Here is a 17,301-nt window from a genome sequence, read left to right on the forward strand (position 1 = left end):
TAAAGGAGGGACGGTGAAAGCTTCTCTGATAACGAGGGAAGGAGAGGATGGATATGGCCAGAAATGTTTGTGAATCTTATCACGTCGTGGCTCGCCTGGAGAACGCTCATGTTACCTGGACAGAGGCTAAAAAAGGCTGTGATACTGAACAGTTGTGTATTGGTGGTTTATCTTGTTGTTGCTCTTTTTTCCTCCTTTTCTTTTCTTTCTGGTGTCTGCCTTTCCTTCCTTTTTTTTTTGTCTTCGTTTTTCTCTTTCGTTTGTGGTGTATTTCTTCTTGTTTTAGTTTTTATTCTTGTTCTTCTTGTTTTTTTTTTCTTGCTCTTATTCTTGTTCTTGTTCTTTTTGTTATTCTTTTTTTCTTTCAGGATATCAACCTTTCCTTCATTGTTTTCCTTATTTTGTTTCAAGAATGCATATAATATTTTTTTCTCGTATATCTTAACTTTATAAATGTTGTTGTTGTTGTTGTTGTTGTTGTTGTTGTTGTTGTTGTCAGGTCGATGGACATGATGGTCTACAGCTCTACATGCTAGCTGGAGGTCTCGCTAGCAGCTCTGTTCCTGCTGGCTCTTGTTCCCCTGCTGGCTGCTGCTCGTCGAGGGAAGGCGGCACATCACATCTTGTCCTGCTAACACCTGCTGTCGTCGCTTTGCTTCATAAGAGGATGGTGTGATTGAAACTTAAACCTTTGTAAACTCTGACTGTTCCTCGTAACGAAAGTATAATGTTAAAAGTGTCCTCAACAAGATTTCTGTTTAATATACCCTACACTTGGGACACCTCTCTTGCTCTGGAGGAAGATGGGGAAGTACAGAAGTATTATCAGCTGTTTTATCAGTTCATATTTAAGATAATATTTTTAGTATTTCTACGTGTTATCTCGATTACTGTCAACAGGCTGTATTTGAAGTTATCTGGGCTTTCACATGTTTTCATTATCTCAGTGATAATTTAACAAGAATTCTGCTTCATCAATAACAACCATGAGAACCTGACTAATTGCTTCTGCAGCCTTAGAAAATAGTCTTAATGAAAAAAATAAATAAATAAAATTAAGAATACAGACCTCAATATTTTTCTCTATCAATCAGTTGCAGAACATTTTAAAATTTTCTGAATGTGGTAGCTGTCTTATGCTCTTATTTAAAGGCTGAGATTACATGGTTTTAGAAAGTTTCAAGGGTGCTGTCTTCAAATCAGTGGGCTGCGTGTTGTGTCTAATGGAATTTTTGTTTGAAAGTATTTAGTTTCGTCCGATTTCAAGTTAATGGAATAATTTAATATGTCCCAAGATGCCACACGGATTTGAAGGGTTATTATGAGAAGCAGTACGTATGTCGTAGCCCTTTTTTTTTCTTTTTTGTTATTGTTTCCCTTGTGTTATTAGATGTTCATTTTCCTTTTTCTAATTGGTAATTTGTTGGTGTCGTGTTGGAAGCACCTTCTTACGAGGAACAGCCATGGTAGTGTGTGGAGATGTCCATGATGGCTGAGAGAGTGAGAGAATGAGAGAGTGAGGAAGTAGGCGAGGAAGTCAATCAGGAAATGAGTGAGTGAGGTCTCTCTCCATCCATATCCTCCTTTACATTACCTATGACTTTTACTTTCCTGCATCACAGTCTGCCTTTGCCTTTATCTCTTTCTACACAGTGGTTTTATTCACTAATCAATGCATTATATTATACATTTCACGCATATTTTAACTCAACTACCAACTCATCCCTGAAAAATTATGATGATGACGATGATGATGGTGGTGATGGTGATGGTGGTCCAATCTACACATCTTCGTTCTCGTCGTTACCTTTCCTCCTCGTCCTTATCTCACGGTGCTCCCCCACGTGTTCATCGTCGCTATGGTGGATGTGATCTGGCTTACTAACAGACCCGCCGCCTACTGATGGTATCCCAGTTATTGACCCCGTCGAGCTGCTTGCTGAGAGTAGGTCACCTGTGTATGTGTGTGTGTGTGTGTGTGTGTGTGTGTGGTTTTATTTAATTATTATGTTGTTGGTTTGGTATAAACTTATTACCACTACTAATTCTACTGCTACTATTTCTTGGCTACTTTTGCTGCAGTTGTTAGTGCTTCTACTGCTGCTGCTACTACTACTACTACTACTACTACTATTATTTACTTCTACTACTACTACTAATATTTACTACTACTACTACTACTACTACTACTACTACTACTACTACTACTACTACTACTACTACTACTACTATTTACCACTACTACTATTTACTACTACTACTACTACTACTATTACTACTATTATTATTACTACTATTACTACTACTACTACTACTACTTCTGGGCCACTTCTGCTACTACTACTGCTACTACTACTACTGGGCCACTTCTGCTACTACTATTACTACTACTATTAAATCCTGCCCCAATGGTAGGAAAAAAAAAAAAGAACCTACATTAGTAAAAACAGCTTTAATCCACTGCTACTACCACCGCTACTACCAGCACCGCCACCACCAACCATCTTCCCTTATCCTACTGCCAGGGCTCAAGTACAGTCAGACGACGATCTACCACTGGCCCACCGCCTCCAACAACATGACCGTGTCTGACGAAGGAGAGGACCAGTTCCGTTACGTCGATGGTCCCACTGGCTTCGGAAACGCTATGGAGTTCCCCTCGGATTCCAGGCAGGTGAGAGAGAGAGAGAGAGAGAGAGAGAGAGAGAGAGAGAGAGAGAGAGAGAGAGAGAGAGTTCATTATCTACAAATTTGCTGATATCATAATGAACGTAATAATATGATAAGAAAAATACTGAACAAGCATTATTTAGTGTCCAATACAATACAAACACATATCAAAACAAAACAAAAAGTAAACGACGCATTAAAATTCAACTCGAGAAGAACAAAGTATAAATAAATAAATAGATAAATAAATGTAAACAGATAGAGATTCATAACTCTTCTGTCTTAAGCGCTCTAAAAATAAAGGAAAGAGTCGATGCGTCTCTTACAAAGTCACGCTGCAAATAACCGTCTCACACATTTATCTCTCTCTTCTCTCAATGCTAAGCGCATATAAATTTCACCACGGACTCGTATTTTTTTTTTTTTTTTTCTGTTTCAATCACACACACTTTCCTCTCTTCCCTCATTGAGTAGTACATAAGAATTTCACCACAAACTCGCATCTTCTTTATCACACTTTCAACCCACGAATGTTGTTCTTTTTTCCCACGGTGCTTAGGACGTAAAGATTTCACCATAGACTCACATTTCCATCACATCTTCAATCCATACATAACATCTATAATTTCACTCATACTTATCTCTCTTCCCGTAGTACTTAGTATAAAAGACCCTCACCATATAGGCACACATTTTTATCACAATTCCAATCTACACATACACTTTTCTCTCTTCCTTCGGTGTTTGATGTATAAAGACTTCATAAACTTACATTTCTACCACACTTCCAATCACCATACTTTCTTACTGCCCAGTGCTTGGTGCATAAGAGGTTCACTATAGAGTCAGACACGTGCACCACCAACCTTGACAACTGCGAGGATGGCTTGAGTCTCAGCGTGTGGTACAAGGGTTACCAGGGGATCGAGCGAGACTGGGAGTTTGTCAGTCAGGACCCCAACGACCCTTCTATCATCGAGACCATTGCTTCTACAGGTGGGTATTGAGTGGATGGAGAGCAGCAAGGGTGGCAAGATGAAGGGGACGAGGAATTAATGACTGTGTTGTTTGGATATACTGCAAGAAAAAAGGGTTAGTCTGCTATGAATGTGTAAGGAACGTGGCTTATTGTGATGGTGGTGATGGAGGTGGTAATGGTGGTGGTGGTGGTGGTGGTGATGGTGGTGTATGTGTGTATTACGAATGTATGAAGGTACTGATAGAAGGGAGATAAGGCTTGTATGGAGGAATAAGAATAAGAAAAGATAGAGAAGAAAGAGGAGGAGGAGGAGGAGGAGGAGGAGGAGGAGGAGGAGGAGGAATATAAAAAGAAACATGACGATAACGATGACAAGGAGGAGGAGGATACAGAAAGGAAAACTAGGATTCACTACGAGAGAGAGAGAGAGAGAGAGAGAGAGAGAGAGAGAGAGAGAGAGAGAGAGAGAGAGAGAGAGAGAGAGAGAGAGAGAGAGAGACGTATTAGATTACGTTGTAGTAACACTGTAGCGAAAGACAATCCAGATAAAAAGTCATGAATAAGACACATCATTCACCTAAAGACTTCTACCCCTTCCCTCCCTCAGGCGGCGACACAAAAGGCCACCCCGGCATCGCTCTCTACCTGCAAGGCATGACTGTGAAGGCTGTAGTGTCCACGGGCGCCAAGTACTGGAACACCTCCTGTGTGGGTATGATAAAAAATGACAAGTGGACCAACATTGCCTTCAGCTGGAAACACGATAAGGGGCTGCTGGTGAGTTGTGGCTTTTGCAGTGTGAGATAGAAAAGATGGTAATAAAAAGGATATAGAAGATGAAATAGAAGAGATGTGGGTCTGATAGTTGGAGATGGAAATTAATGATAAAAAAAGGGGTATGAATGATGAAAAATCGATTCAAATACACAAGGTAATGAATGAATTAAATACAGTAAGAGATTCCTGGTAAGCTGCGAGTCTGATAGTGCCAGATGAAAAAAAAATATATATGTTATGAAAAAAATATATATAAAAATGCGATAAGGGATTGTTGATGACTTATGGGTTTAATATTGTCAGGTAGAAAACTAATAACGAAAAAAAATAATAGGAAACAGTAAAGATTATTGGTGAGTTGCGGATCCGGTGCTGACAAACGGTAAGCACAATGATAGACAGAAAGTGAAAGATGAAATAAGAGAGGCAAAACATACAGTAATTGCTTGATTCTTTTCTCCTTTTTCTTTATTTATTTCTTTCTTCCTAATACTACCCCCAGAAAGAAGAGAGAAAGAAAGAAAGAAAAAAGAAAGGAAACTAAGTGAAAAATTATGCTGGATTCTCTCTCTCTCTCTCTCTCTCTCTCTCTCTCTCTCTCTCTCTCTCTCTCTCTCTCTCTCTCTCTCTCTCTCTTATCCTCTGTGTCCGTCATCTTCATCATATTCTTCCCAAGCTGTAGTGTCCTGTCCATCGGTTGGCGTCTTTTCTTCACTTTTAATGTTATTCTGCACCTTCAATGTCATTTTAGTCTTTTCTCTAGTCCAGTCGCGCTTCGCTCACACACCCATCTCTACTCGCTTCTTTTCATCACTTTCAACGTCACTCTGGTCTCTTCCCTAAACCATCCGCACTTCTGTACTTTCCTGTCTTTCCCACTAATAGTTAGCGTAGAATATTTACCCAATCGACTTAGTAAGGACAAAGTCTGTTGCTGTTTGGACATCCTTTGTATTCACTTCACTCAAACATTTGCCCATCTCGCCGCAGCTGTACATCGATACCAAGCTGGAAGCCTCCACGATGTTCCCCGCCTCTAGCCCCGGCGCCAAGCCTGCTCTCACCCCGCCGCAGATGCACCTCGGCTGCCACAGTGACGCGACCAACACTGAATACCGCTACTTCCTGGAGGGCGCCGTAGACGAGCTGGCGGTCTGGGACAAAGCGCTGCTAGGGACGGACGCTGGGTTGTTCCTGGGAGATCATAGTAAGCCTCTCTCTCTCTCTCTCTCTCTCTCTCTCTCTCTCTCTCTCTCTCTCTCTCTCTCTCTCTCTCTCTCTATTGACTTACCTATTTATTTATTTATTCATATATTCATATATTCATCTTACAAAACATGTGTGAGTGCGTTATCGGAACGTCTTGCTGCCCATACCCGGAGGCAAAACGCAGATTTCGTGCACGAATGATGAATAGAGGTGGAGAACGAAGATGAAGAGGAGGTGATAGAAGGGAGGGAAGAGGAAGAGGTGGTGCTAGTGGTGGTGGTGGTGGAGGGGATTGGGAAAGGGAGACGAGTGGTGGAGAAGAAGTAGGAGGTGATGGAAGGGAGGAGGAGGAGGGAAGAGAAGGGTGTTCATGAGGGAGGAGGAGGAGAAGGGGAACTGGACGAGATAACAGAAGAATTAGTAGTTCAAAAGTAATTAAGGGTTGATGAGTAGGAGATGATGGCGGTGGTGGTGGTGGTGGTGGATGGGGCTATGATAGGGAGAGGGTAGGTAGAAGATGAGTGGGCTATTAATTTACTCATTTATTTATGTATTTATTTGTTTATTTATCTATTTATTGATTTATCTATTTATTTATTTTCAGTTCGGTCTTTCGCTGACGTGACCGTGGAAGACCTGAACTCCATAGTGGACGACTCGGACATCAGCGACCCTGACGTGATGGCGGCGGCGCTGCTCATCACGGCCCAGTCCACCTATTCAGAGGAGGTGCCTGAAGGAGCCCTCACCGTGCCCACCACCGCCGCCACCACCACCACCACCACCACCACCACCACCACTGCCAACTCCGACGTCAGCACCACAGACTCAGGTAAGCTGTGCTGTTTATCTCGGCTATATAAACCATTCACTACTGTCCACTACTACCACCGCCAACATTGCCAACTCTGACGTCAGCACCACAGACTCAGGTAAGATTTTTTTTATTTTTTTATGTAAGATTGGTTCTGTCCTAGACAACAAAAGTAAAAAGAAAAGAAAAAAAGCCTACTGTAGGTGCCAGTCCCAGTACAGTACAGTCAGAGAAGGATTAACAAAAATCTGAGAAGTGTCTTAAAACCTCCCTGTGTTTGCGTCCCCTCGACAAACCAGCAATCATTCACCGCTGTCCAGTTCCACTTATATTGACAATTTCCTTTCCCTTTCCATACAATTTTTGGAGTGTTGTAAAAAGGCCAAAAATGATTACTCAGGTTGTCAGACAGACTGCCGCGCACAGGCCTGATGGATTCCTGCAGGTTCCCTGAGGTGCCTTTCATACTATGCGTCTAAATGGGGTCCGGCCCGGACGCAGCAGTCGACTGATAGTTTGTATGTCTCTCCTTACACTGTGTGGGTGCGGGTGATTGATCACTCAAGCCCCGGATACAGTTGTATCAAGCTAGTCTTGTCCGGTCCCATACCCGTGCGCTGTGGCATTGGGCTTTAAACTTACAGCCCACACTGTGCGGTTAGTAGCCCCCACAAACATCGTGTGACAAGCATACGAGTATCTAGTCCACTTCCACAAGATTTATCTCTGACAATGGAGCAAGATAGTTCTCTAGTAAAAGAATATATATATATATATATATATATATATATATATATATATATATATATATATATATATATATATATATATATATATATATATATATATATATATATATATATATATATATATATATATATATATATATATATATATATATATATATATATATATATATATATTCCTTTAAAAGTTGTACTAGATGATAATGGAATGGTTAACTAGCAATGAAAGGGTTTATGGGAACATGAATACGCTTCAGACTATCTCATTGTTTGTGTAATTATATTCCCTCTCATGCCAGTTAAATATGTACACAGTAATCTCCTATGATCCATCCCGTAGTAGTTGCTGCTGCACAATGGGAAGAGAATTATTTTCAATGTGAAAATAATGCGCATAATTCTCACCACGACTAATTTCCAAGGCCACAGAGATGATTAGCCGGAGTGTTTCACCCTTTAATAATGTAGAAAACTTGCTAATCTGTCACTAGAACCATAACAACGCCTTTAAAACCCATGTCATTTCAATTACGAAGAGCCTTTTGAAAGTTAACGAGCTGCGGCGTAGAAATGTTTCACAATATGGTCCATGTTATGACGTGACCTCCACCCAGGCTCGGGCGCCACCACCACCACCACCATGCAGCCTGAGTCAGACGCCTACAAGCACTTCAAGAGCGTCATGAAGTTGTTCAAGAAGTTCACCAGCACCACATTGAAGAACGTGGACATAATGAAGCTTCAGAACACTCTTGTAAGTTGTTATTGTTATTATTATTATTATTATTGGTTCATTCGACGGTGATGAACATTTTTTATCAGTTTTAATACGTTTTCAATGACGAAGAGAGAGAGAGAGAGAGAGAGAGAGAGAGAGAGAGAGAGAATCAAGACTGTTACACACAAATTTCTCTCTCTCTCTCTGTGTGTGTGTGTGCGTGTGTGTGTGTGATGTGATTCACCTACGGTCGTCTGCTGGTCACCCAGCCACTACACCCTACGCCCTACGGAAAGAGTGACCGATCTTCGGGTAGGACTGAGACCACTGACACACCACACACCGGGACAGCAAGGTCACAACCCCTCGAGTTGCATCCCGTACCTACTTGCTGCTAGATGAACAGGGGCTACGCTCGCCCATTTGCCTCTCCGCGCCAGGGATTCGAACCCGGGCCTTCTTGGTTGTGAGCCGAGCGTGCTAACCACTACACTATCACTACACTACGCTGTGTGTGTGTGTGTGTGTGTGTGTGTGTGTGTGTCAGTTTGTGATGCCTCACCCTCCCTTCCATCCACCACCACCTCCACCAATGCAGGGGCTGGTGGACGTGACGAGCAACATCTTCGTGCAGAAAAACAAAGAGTTCCTGATGGGAGCAGAGGTGGGGGAGGAGAAGGACGGGGAGGCGAGGATGACAGTCAACGCCAACCAGATCATAGAAGGTGAGGCTGGTCTTGTTGTTGTTGTTGTTGTTGTTGTTGTTGTTGTTGTTGTTGTTGTTGTTGTTGTTGTTGTTTCCTCTCTTCTCTTCTTTGCTTCTTGTTCTTTGTCTTGTTCTTGTTCTATTTTTCTGTTATTTTCTCTTTCTTTTTCGCCTCTGTCTCCCTTTTTTAATGATCTTCTTTGCCCTTTCTTTCTCTCCTCCTCCTCCTCCTCCTTCTCCTCCTCCTCCTCCTCCTCCTCCTCCTCCTCCTCCTCCTCCTCCTCCTCCTCCTCCTCCTCTTCCTTCTTCTTCTTCTTCTTCTTCTTCTTCTTCTTCTTCTTCTTCTTCTTCTTCTTCTTCTTCTTCTTCTTCTTCTTCTTCTTCTTCTTCTTCTTCTTCTTCTTCTTCTTCTTCTTCTTCTTCTTCTTCTTCTTCTTCTTCTTCTTCTTCTTCTTCTTCTTCTTCTTCTTCTTCTTCTTCTTCTTCTTCTTCTTCTTCTTCTTCTTCTTCTTCTTCTTCTTCTTCTTCTTCTTCTTCTTCTTCTTCTTCTTCTTCTTCTTCTTCTTCTTCTTCTTCTTCTTCTTCTTCTTCTTCTTCTTCTTCTTCTTCTTCTTCTTCTTCTTCTTCTTCTTCTTCTTCTTCTTCTTCTTCTTCTTCTTCTTCTTCTTCTTCTTCTTCTTCTTCTTCTTCTTCTTCTTCTTCTTCTTCTTCTTCTTCTTCTTCTTCTTCTTCTGTTAATACCATTCATTTTCAACACACCATCCTCTTCTTTCATCCCTTACAACTGTCCCACAAAAGAAGAAGGAATGAAGGGAGTGAGACGAAAGCTACGGTGAACACTGAATATAATCTGAACCTTCTCTTTGTCTTGCAGATTTGACCAACTGGACCATGAGGATCCTGCAGAACACCGACTACAGGAACAGAACGGAGATGTTTACACTCGTCAAGGAGACAGAGAACTTGAGTGAGTGGCTATGGTGGTGGTGGTGGTGATGGTGATAATGGTGATGGTTGACGAGTGATAGGTAGCCATCCAACAGTATAGGAATGGTAGACGAAAGGAAGACTGATACGAACTTGAGTGAGTGATGATGGTGGTGTTGGTGATGGTGATGGTAATAATGGTGATGGTTGACTGGTGACAGCCATTCTATTTCAACAGTCTAGGAATGGTAGAACGCAAGATTGGGAAGAATTAGTTGGAAAGACGAGAGAAGGTCTATAAATGGCTGTGGTGACCATGATGGCGATGACTGACTGGTGATGGGTAGCCAGCCAACAGTCTGTGAATGGTAGAAGAAGGCAAGACTGACGAAGCATTGAAACGGAAAGACGAGACAAAGCTGATAAGGAAATTCGTTGAAAAGACCAGATTAGAAGTTACGCTGGCAGAGAGAGAGAGAGAGAGAGAGAGAGAGAGAGAGAGAGAGAGAGAGAGAGAGAGAGAGAGAGAGAGAGAGAGAGAGAGAGAGAAGCAAACGGACAGACAAAGACAGTCACATAGACAGAGGCACAGACAAAAGACATGAATTTAAACTCAGCATAACTGCCTTCATTTCTTTCCTCTCTCCCTCCCTCCCTCTCTCCTCAGTCGTGCACGTGTTCAAAGGTCCCCATTCAGCGCTGCACACGAGAAGCAACGGGTTCGTGGTGGCGCCGGATTGTGAAATGATGGTCAAGAAGAAATCCTGGAACAGCACATGCAACAGGGCAGCAGGTGAGACTTAGGAGGGGTTGCTGAAAAAACCCTCTTATAGATTCAGAGGCTGCCTTGTGCACGTTTATCAGCTGTCCTTTTGAAATAGTCTATGTTCTTGTGTTTATCAGTCTCTCTTATTTTTCAGCCATTTTTTGTATATCTTCTTGAGTCTTTTCTTCAGTCTCATATACGCAAATTGTTCCGGTTTTTGTTGTAAGTTGAGTTGTCGTGTGTATGTCAACTGTCCTCTTAGATTCTCGTGTTCCTATGTACATTAATCTCTCGTGCTCTTGAGTCTGTTTTGTTTAGGTTTAATAGCTGTCTTGTGTGTCAACTGCCCTTTCAAAGTCTCCTTGTGTTCTTGTACAGCTCAATCTCTCGTGTTTCCGCTCATTGTATCTTCTTTTGTCTCTTTTTCTTCATATAGACAGGGTATTTAATCATAAAAAGATTGTTATGAACAAAAACGTTGTCTTTTATTCGTATATGTCAACCGTCCTTTTAAAGTCTATACTTGAATTTTTGTGTAAATTAATCTCACGTGTTTTCAGCAATTGTTTATATATTTTTGAGTCTCTCCTTCAAAGAGACAAGTAATTCATCCCAAATAACCTCACATAAACAATTCTTTCTGCTGTGTTTAGGAGCTGTCTTGTGTAGGTTAACTGATCTCTCTCTCTCTCTCTCTCTCTCCCTCTCTTCCTATGTTTCGACTCTCCCCTTCGTGTTTGCAGTGTCCTCCGCGGTGGTTACTGACCCCAAGTGTAAGAACCGCACCATCAATGTAGTGATTACTTCATCGCGGAATGTGCATAGGTACTCCCACACCTGGGCGGTCGGCGGGTGAGTAAACAATTACTACACACACACACACACACACACACACACACACACACACACACACACACACACACACACACAGGCAGATTATATTCAGTGTTTTATTTTTTTAATTACTTTCTCTTTTCAGTTTTATCATCATCTTCTTCTTCTTCTTCTTCTTCTTCTTCTTCTTCTTCTTCTTCTTCTTCTTCTTCTTCTTCTTTTTCTTCTTCTTCTTCTTCTTCTTCTTCTTCTTCTTCTTCTTTTTCTTCACAAACACACACACACACACACTCTCTCTCTCTCTCTCTCTCTCTCTCTCTCTCTCTCTCTCTCTCTCTCTCTCTCTCTCTCTCTCTCTCTCTCTCTCTCTCTCTCTCTCTCTCTCTCTCTCTCTCTCTCTCTCTCTCTCTCTCTCTCTCTCTCTCTCTCTCTCTTCACCAGTCCTTCTGTGTGATTCAACAGATGCCATTACTATAAACAAACAAAACGGTATCTCTCCTTGCTTTACATTCCTCCTCCTCCTCCTCTTCCTCCTCCTCCTCCTCCTCCTCCTCCTCCTCCTCATCCTCATTCTCCTCTTTCTCCTCCCCTTCTCCTCCTCCTCCTGCTCTAATTAGCGTATTGAGTTTTGTGGACTGCAATTAGTGTCATTACATGTACTTTGTGTTAATATGTTTATACTTTGTGGAGTTATGTTCATATGGTTATCTAATGTTTTAGTGACTTATAGCTGCGGTTAACAGAATCTGTCTATCTATCTGTCTATCTATCTATCTATCTATCTATCTGTGTATCTGTCTATCTGTTTATCTATCTACTATCTATATGTCTGTCTGTCTACTTATTTAATCATCTCTTTCTCTATTTCTTTATCAATCTATCCATCTATCTAATTATCCATCTACTTGTCTGTCTACTTATCTATCTTTTTATCTATCTATCTGTCTGTTTATCTACCTATCTATCTATCCATCTGTATCTATCTATCTATCCATTTATCCATCTATGTATCAATCTATCTAAGAAGATATACTCCTTCTTATCACACGAGATTTGGGAAGTTATGTTCATATGATTACGAGGGAAGAGCAGCTCACTCTGTTGGTTGTTGTTTAATTTTGAGCGGCCCAGCCCAGCCCGACCGTAATGTTGTTCAAACGCTTTTATCTCCGGAACTACACGGCCGATCGTAACGAAATTAGCACCATATAATAGCATAACTCTGTCAATTTTATATGATATAGTTTTCATCTCTTCTATTGGGTAAAGTGAATGGGTAACTTGCAAAAAGTAGAAGGGTGTCGAAAATGGGATTTCTCAAAAATTACTCAATCAATTATAATGAAACTTAAGAGGTGTCATGTTGTTATAATTCTAATAAAATTCCTTATCTCAGCTTTGAAGTAGCGCTACGCATGTGCAAAGTCAAAATTCCAACTTTTCAACTAATTGACTGATCAAGCTCAAATTTTGTTGTTAGTAAGAGTAGTACAAGTTATAACGAAAAGGCATGTCAATCTGCAACACTACTGAGCATGCGCAAAAAACAGTATAAAACTTTTTGTAAAGTGACCGTCAATTTTTCTGCAATTTTCACCAACTTTCTTTTGTCTCAACGGGAGCGGATACATACCACTGAACACAGAATTAAATTTCCTATCCAACGGTATGTAGGCTCTCGCAAAGTTTTGAGCTAGATTGATTTAAATATTAGGCAAGTGCACGATGTGCGCACCCTTACTGTCAGCTTCACTCGTCATTTGCCTTCCGAGGCGTTTTTACTGGTTATCTAATTGCGTGACTCGTATCTATGGTCAATAAAATGCCTATCTATCCATCTCCCTAGGGACATGGACCCGTACTTGCCACACGAGCTGAACACCATGGTAATGTCAGTGCTGATGAGCCCAGACCCAGTGCTGGATAAAAAGGGAAACGTGGACAAGAAGGCCCCTAAGTGCAAACCAAACCCTAAAGCCTTGCTACAGTCGCCCATCAGACTGAAGCTCTTCAATCTGCGCCCAGAGACGACCCACTCGCACCAAAGCAGGAAACTGTCCTTTCACGAGGAGGCGCCCGTCAAGAGGGTAAGACAGGCAGACAGGGAGATAGACAGGTTGGCAGACAGGCAGCCACACACACACACACACACACACACACACACACACACACACACACACACACACACACACAGAGAGAGAGAGAGAGAGAGAGAGAGAGAGAGAGAGAGAGAGAGAGAGAGAGAGAGAGAGAGAGAGAGAGAGAGAGAGAGAGAGAGAGAGAGAGAGAGAGAGAGAGAGAGTAAAGGTCTAGTTTTAAAGATGAACTAAACGGAAATATATGATAACACCAGAATGCACACACACACACACACACACACACACACACACACACACATGGGAATAAAATATCACACTATGGGTATCGGATAGAAGAATAAAAAAAAAAACAACAACTAAAGAAACAAGAAAGAAAATGGTGTGTTAGAGGAAGCGTAATACTTCTTCGGATTTCCCTTCTTTTTTTTTTTTTATTTTCTTCGTCTGTTCAAGCATTCTTATATTCTTTCTTAATTCATCCACTCATCTCTCTCTTACATACTCGTTTTCCTTCCTTTGTGTCAGAAGAGACATAAATAACCTTCTTACTTTCTTCGTATTTATTGTTTATTGTCTATTGCGTTTATAATCATCATTCCGCCAATGAAAGCCTCTCTACTGTACAAAACCCCCATGATTAAATTTTGAACGCACTTCATTCATTCTTTCTTGGTTATTCAGATATTCACTCATATATTTCCTTCCCAGTGCATCTAATTAATTTCTCTCGCTCTTGATTCATTCACTCATTGCTCTCTGACATGTGTTTCACCTTCTTACTCCATCTTCATCCTCCTCGCACCTGCATTTCTTTCCTTCCTTACATTTCCCTGTTTTTTCTTCCTTGATTCAGACATTACTTTATCTTGGATGAGGTTGATAGGTAGAAATAGGTAGTTACAGTACGTAGGTAAGTATGCCACGTGTGGAACTGATGGCTTCTTGCAGCTTCCCTTATTTCCTTATGTTCTTGTGTTATATCGCTCTTAATTCATCTACTCATTTTTATTACATCCCTTTTCACTTCCTTTATTCAAGCAGTAACATCTCTCGTTCTCAACTCACTTATCGCTCTTTGACATCCCCCTTTTCTCTTTCCCTGCAGGTGTTGGGGCAGCACTGCGCCTGGTGGGACGCCAACAACAGCAGGTGGGACGGGACGGGCTGCCTCGTGATGGAGAACACGGACCGCTATACCAAATGTGCATGTGCGCATTTCGGGAGTTTCACGGTGATGAACGAACTGATAGAGCCCAGGGTGAGGAGGCGAAGAGTGACGGGGACGATGTTTTGTGTTGGGTTTTGATTTGTAAATTTGTTAGGTTGTTTAGTTGTTTGTTTATTCGTGTATCTGAGTGTTATTTCATCTATTCGCCATGCATTTGTTATTGTTTGTTGATTCCTTCTCTTTCTCTCTCTCTCTCTCTCTGGTATGGAAATTAAAAAGACATCACATGGTTTATATCATATAGGCATTATGATGTAAACCTGTGTGTGTATTTATTTATTTATATATTTATTTGTTATCTATTCATTCAGTCATTTTTAGTTATCTGCATATTCATTTGTTTATTTATTCATTTGTTTATTTATCTATCTTCAAAACAAATTTATTTCTCATCTAACTCCTCTGACTATAAGAAATTTTTTTGACTACTTAACTTCCAAAGTGTAGCACATCCTGACTCCCTTCCCTTTTGCGAAAATCTCCATTCTTCAAGACTTCAGTGTTCACCACCAGCTTTGGCTTTTCTCTCCTTTCACTGACCAACCTGGTGATCTAGCTTTTAACTTTGCTCTCCTCCATGACCTAGAACAATTGATGCAACGCCCTACTTGTATTCCTGACCGTCATGGAGATACACCCAACATTCTTGACCTTTTCCTAACCTCTAATCCTGCTTATCCTGTTACTTTATCTTCTCCTTTGGGCTCCCCCTATCACAATCTCATATCTGTATCTTGTCCTATCACTCCTGTCCCTCCTCAGGATCCCCTAAAGCGAAGGTGCCTCTGACGTTTTGCCTCTGCTAGTTGGGGGCACCTGAGGAGGTATTATGCTGATTTTCCTTGGAATGACTACTGCTTCCGTGTCGAAAACCCATCTCTGTGTGCTGAGCGCATAACAGAGGTGACAGTGTCTGGCATGGAGGCGTACATTCCTCACTCTTTCTCTCGACCTAAACCTTCCAAACCTTGGTTTAACACACCCTGTTCTCGTGCTATACATGATAGAGAGGTGCTCCACAAAGTGTATTTGATTCTTCCATCACCTGGATCTCATGCGCTTTATATTTCTGTCCAAAATCATGCCAAGTTTCCTTCATTAATAGAAAGTTTCAAAATCTTTCAAGATCTAACTCCCCTCGTGACTTCTGGCACCTAACCAAGAGCATTTTAAATACCTTTGCTTCTTCATCTTTCCCTCCTTTAGTTCAATCTGAAGGAACCACTGACATTTCATCTATTCCTAAGCTGAACTCTTCGCTCATACTTTTGCTAAAAACTCAACCTTGGATGATTCAGGGCTTGTTCCTCCCTCTCCTCCACCTTGTGATTACTTCATGCCACCCATTAAGATCCTCCGCAGTGATGTTTTCCATGCCCTCGCTGGCCTAAAGTCTCGGAAGGCTTATGGACCTAATGGGGTACCTCCTATTGTTCTCCGAAACTGTACCTCCGTGCTTGCATCTTGCCTAGTCAAACTTTTTCAACTCTGTCTATCAACATCAATCTTTCCTTCTTGCTCGAAGTTTGCCTACATTCAGCCTGTTCCTAAAAAAAGGGAGACTGTTCTAATTCTTCCAAGTACCGTTCTATTGCTTTAATTTCCTGCCTATCAATTTTTTTTTATTCTATCCTCGACAGGAAGATTCTTCAAGGCCGTTCTACTAGTGATCTTCTGGCTTTCCTTACTGAGTCTTGCTCCCTAAATCTATTAACAGTGGTGTTCCTCAGAATTCTGTCCTGTCACCCACTCTCTTCCCATTATTCATCAATGATCTTCTAAACCAAACTTCTTGTCCTATCCACTCCTACGCTGATGATACCACCCTGCACTTTCCCACGTCTTTTCATAGACATCCAACCCTTCAGGAAGTAAACATTTCACGCTGGGAGGCCACAGAACGCCTGACTTCTGATCTCTCTAAAGTTTCTGATTGGGGCAGAGCAAGCTGTTCAATGCCTCAAAAACTCATCTCCATCTATCAACTCGACACAACCTTCCGGACAACTATCCCCTCTTCTTCAATGACACTCAACTGTCCCCCTCTTCTACACTTAACATCCTTGGTCTATCCTTTACTTATAATCTAAACTGGAAATTTCACATCTAATCTCTAGCTAAAACAGCTTCTATGAAGTTAAACGTTCTGAGTCGTCTCTGGCAATTTTTCTACCCCCTCCCCCCTCCCGCTGCTAACTGTGTACAGGGGCCTTATCCGTCCATGTTTGGAGTATGCTTCACATCTATTGGGGAGTGGGGAGGTTTCCCACTCATACCACTCTTTTAGACAGGATGGAATGAAAAGCTTGTCGTCTCATCAACTCCTCTCCTCTAACTGACTGTCTTCAGCCTCTCTCTCATCATCGCAGTGTTGCATCTCTTGCTGTCTTCTACCTTTATTTCCATGCCGACTGTTTTTCTGATCTTGTTAATTGCATGCCATCCCTCCTCCTGCGGCCTCGCTGCACAATACTTTTTTCTTTTTCTCGCTCCTATTCTGTTCACCTCTCTAATGCAAGAGTTAACCAGTATTTATCAGTCATTCATCCCTTTCTCTGGTAAACTCTGGAACTCCCTGCCTGCTTCTGTATTTCCACTTTTTTTTATGTCTTGAACTCTTTCAAGAGGGAGGTTTCAAGACACTTATCCTGTAATTTTTTACTACTGCTTTCCACTCTGTTCCGGGACCGGCACCTCAGTGAGCGTTTTTTTTTTTTCTTTTTTTTTATTACAGTTTTGTTGCCCTTGGCCGATGCCCCTCCTACATAAAAAAAAAAAAAAAATCTTAGTGCTTCTTTCTCTGTTATGTTCCCTTCTGCGTCTTCAGG

General features: G+C 41.6%; 1 protein-coding gene across 5 annotated transcripts in view; it reads left to right on the forward strand.

Annotated features, from left to right (window-relative positions):
* The window catches only part of LOC135108533 (uncharacterized), a 64,748-nt gene that overhangs the window by 30,639 nt on the left and 16,808 nt on the right, over positions 1-17,301 (forward strand). For 2 of the 5 annotated variants that reach the window (XM_064019648.1, XM_064019649.1), the window contains exons 4-18: positions 6-151; positions 500-1,945; positions 2,526-2,674; positions 3,486-3,666; positions 4,257-4,426; positions 5,417-5,633; positions 6,240-6,467; positions 7,810-7,949; positions 8,512-8,638; positions 9,494-9,586; positions 10,214-10,339; positions 11,056-11,164; positions 12,993-13,233; positions 14,351-14,503; position 17,301. The exon at position 17,301 is cut by the window's right edge and continues 103 nt beyond it. In XM_064019648.1, coding sequence (XP_063875718.1) covers positions 2,579-2,674; positions 3,486-3,666; positions 4,257-4,426; positions 5,417-5,633; positions 6,240-6,467; positions 7,810-7,949; positions 8,512-8,638; positions 9,494-9,586; positions 10,214-10,339; positions 11,056-11,164; positions 12,993-13,233; positions 14,351-14,503; position 17,301 — 1,882 coding nt within the window. In that variant the 5' untranslated portion in view covers positions 6-151; positions 500-1,945; positions 2,526-2,578. The remainder of the gene's footprint in view (positions 1-5; positions 152-499; positions 1,946-2,525; positions 2,675-3,485; positions 3,667-4,256; positions 4,427-5,416; positions 5,634-6,239; positions 6,468-7,809; positions 7,950-8,511; positions 8,639-9,493; positions 9,587-10,213; positions 10,340-11,055; positions 11,165-12,992; positions 13,234-14,350; positions 14,504-17,300) is intronic. The other 3 variants (XM_064019650.1, XM_064019652.1, XM_064019651.1) reach the window with 3 other exon arrangements.

This window comes from Scylla paramamosain, chromosome 17, assembly GCF_035594125.1.
Source record: "Scylla paramamosain isolate STU-SP2022 chromosome 17, ASM3559412v1, whole genome shotgun sequence".
NCBI lineage: Eukaryota > Metazoa > Arthropoda > Malacostraca > Decapoda > Portunidae > Scylla > Scylla paramamosain.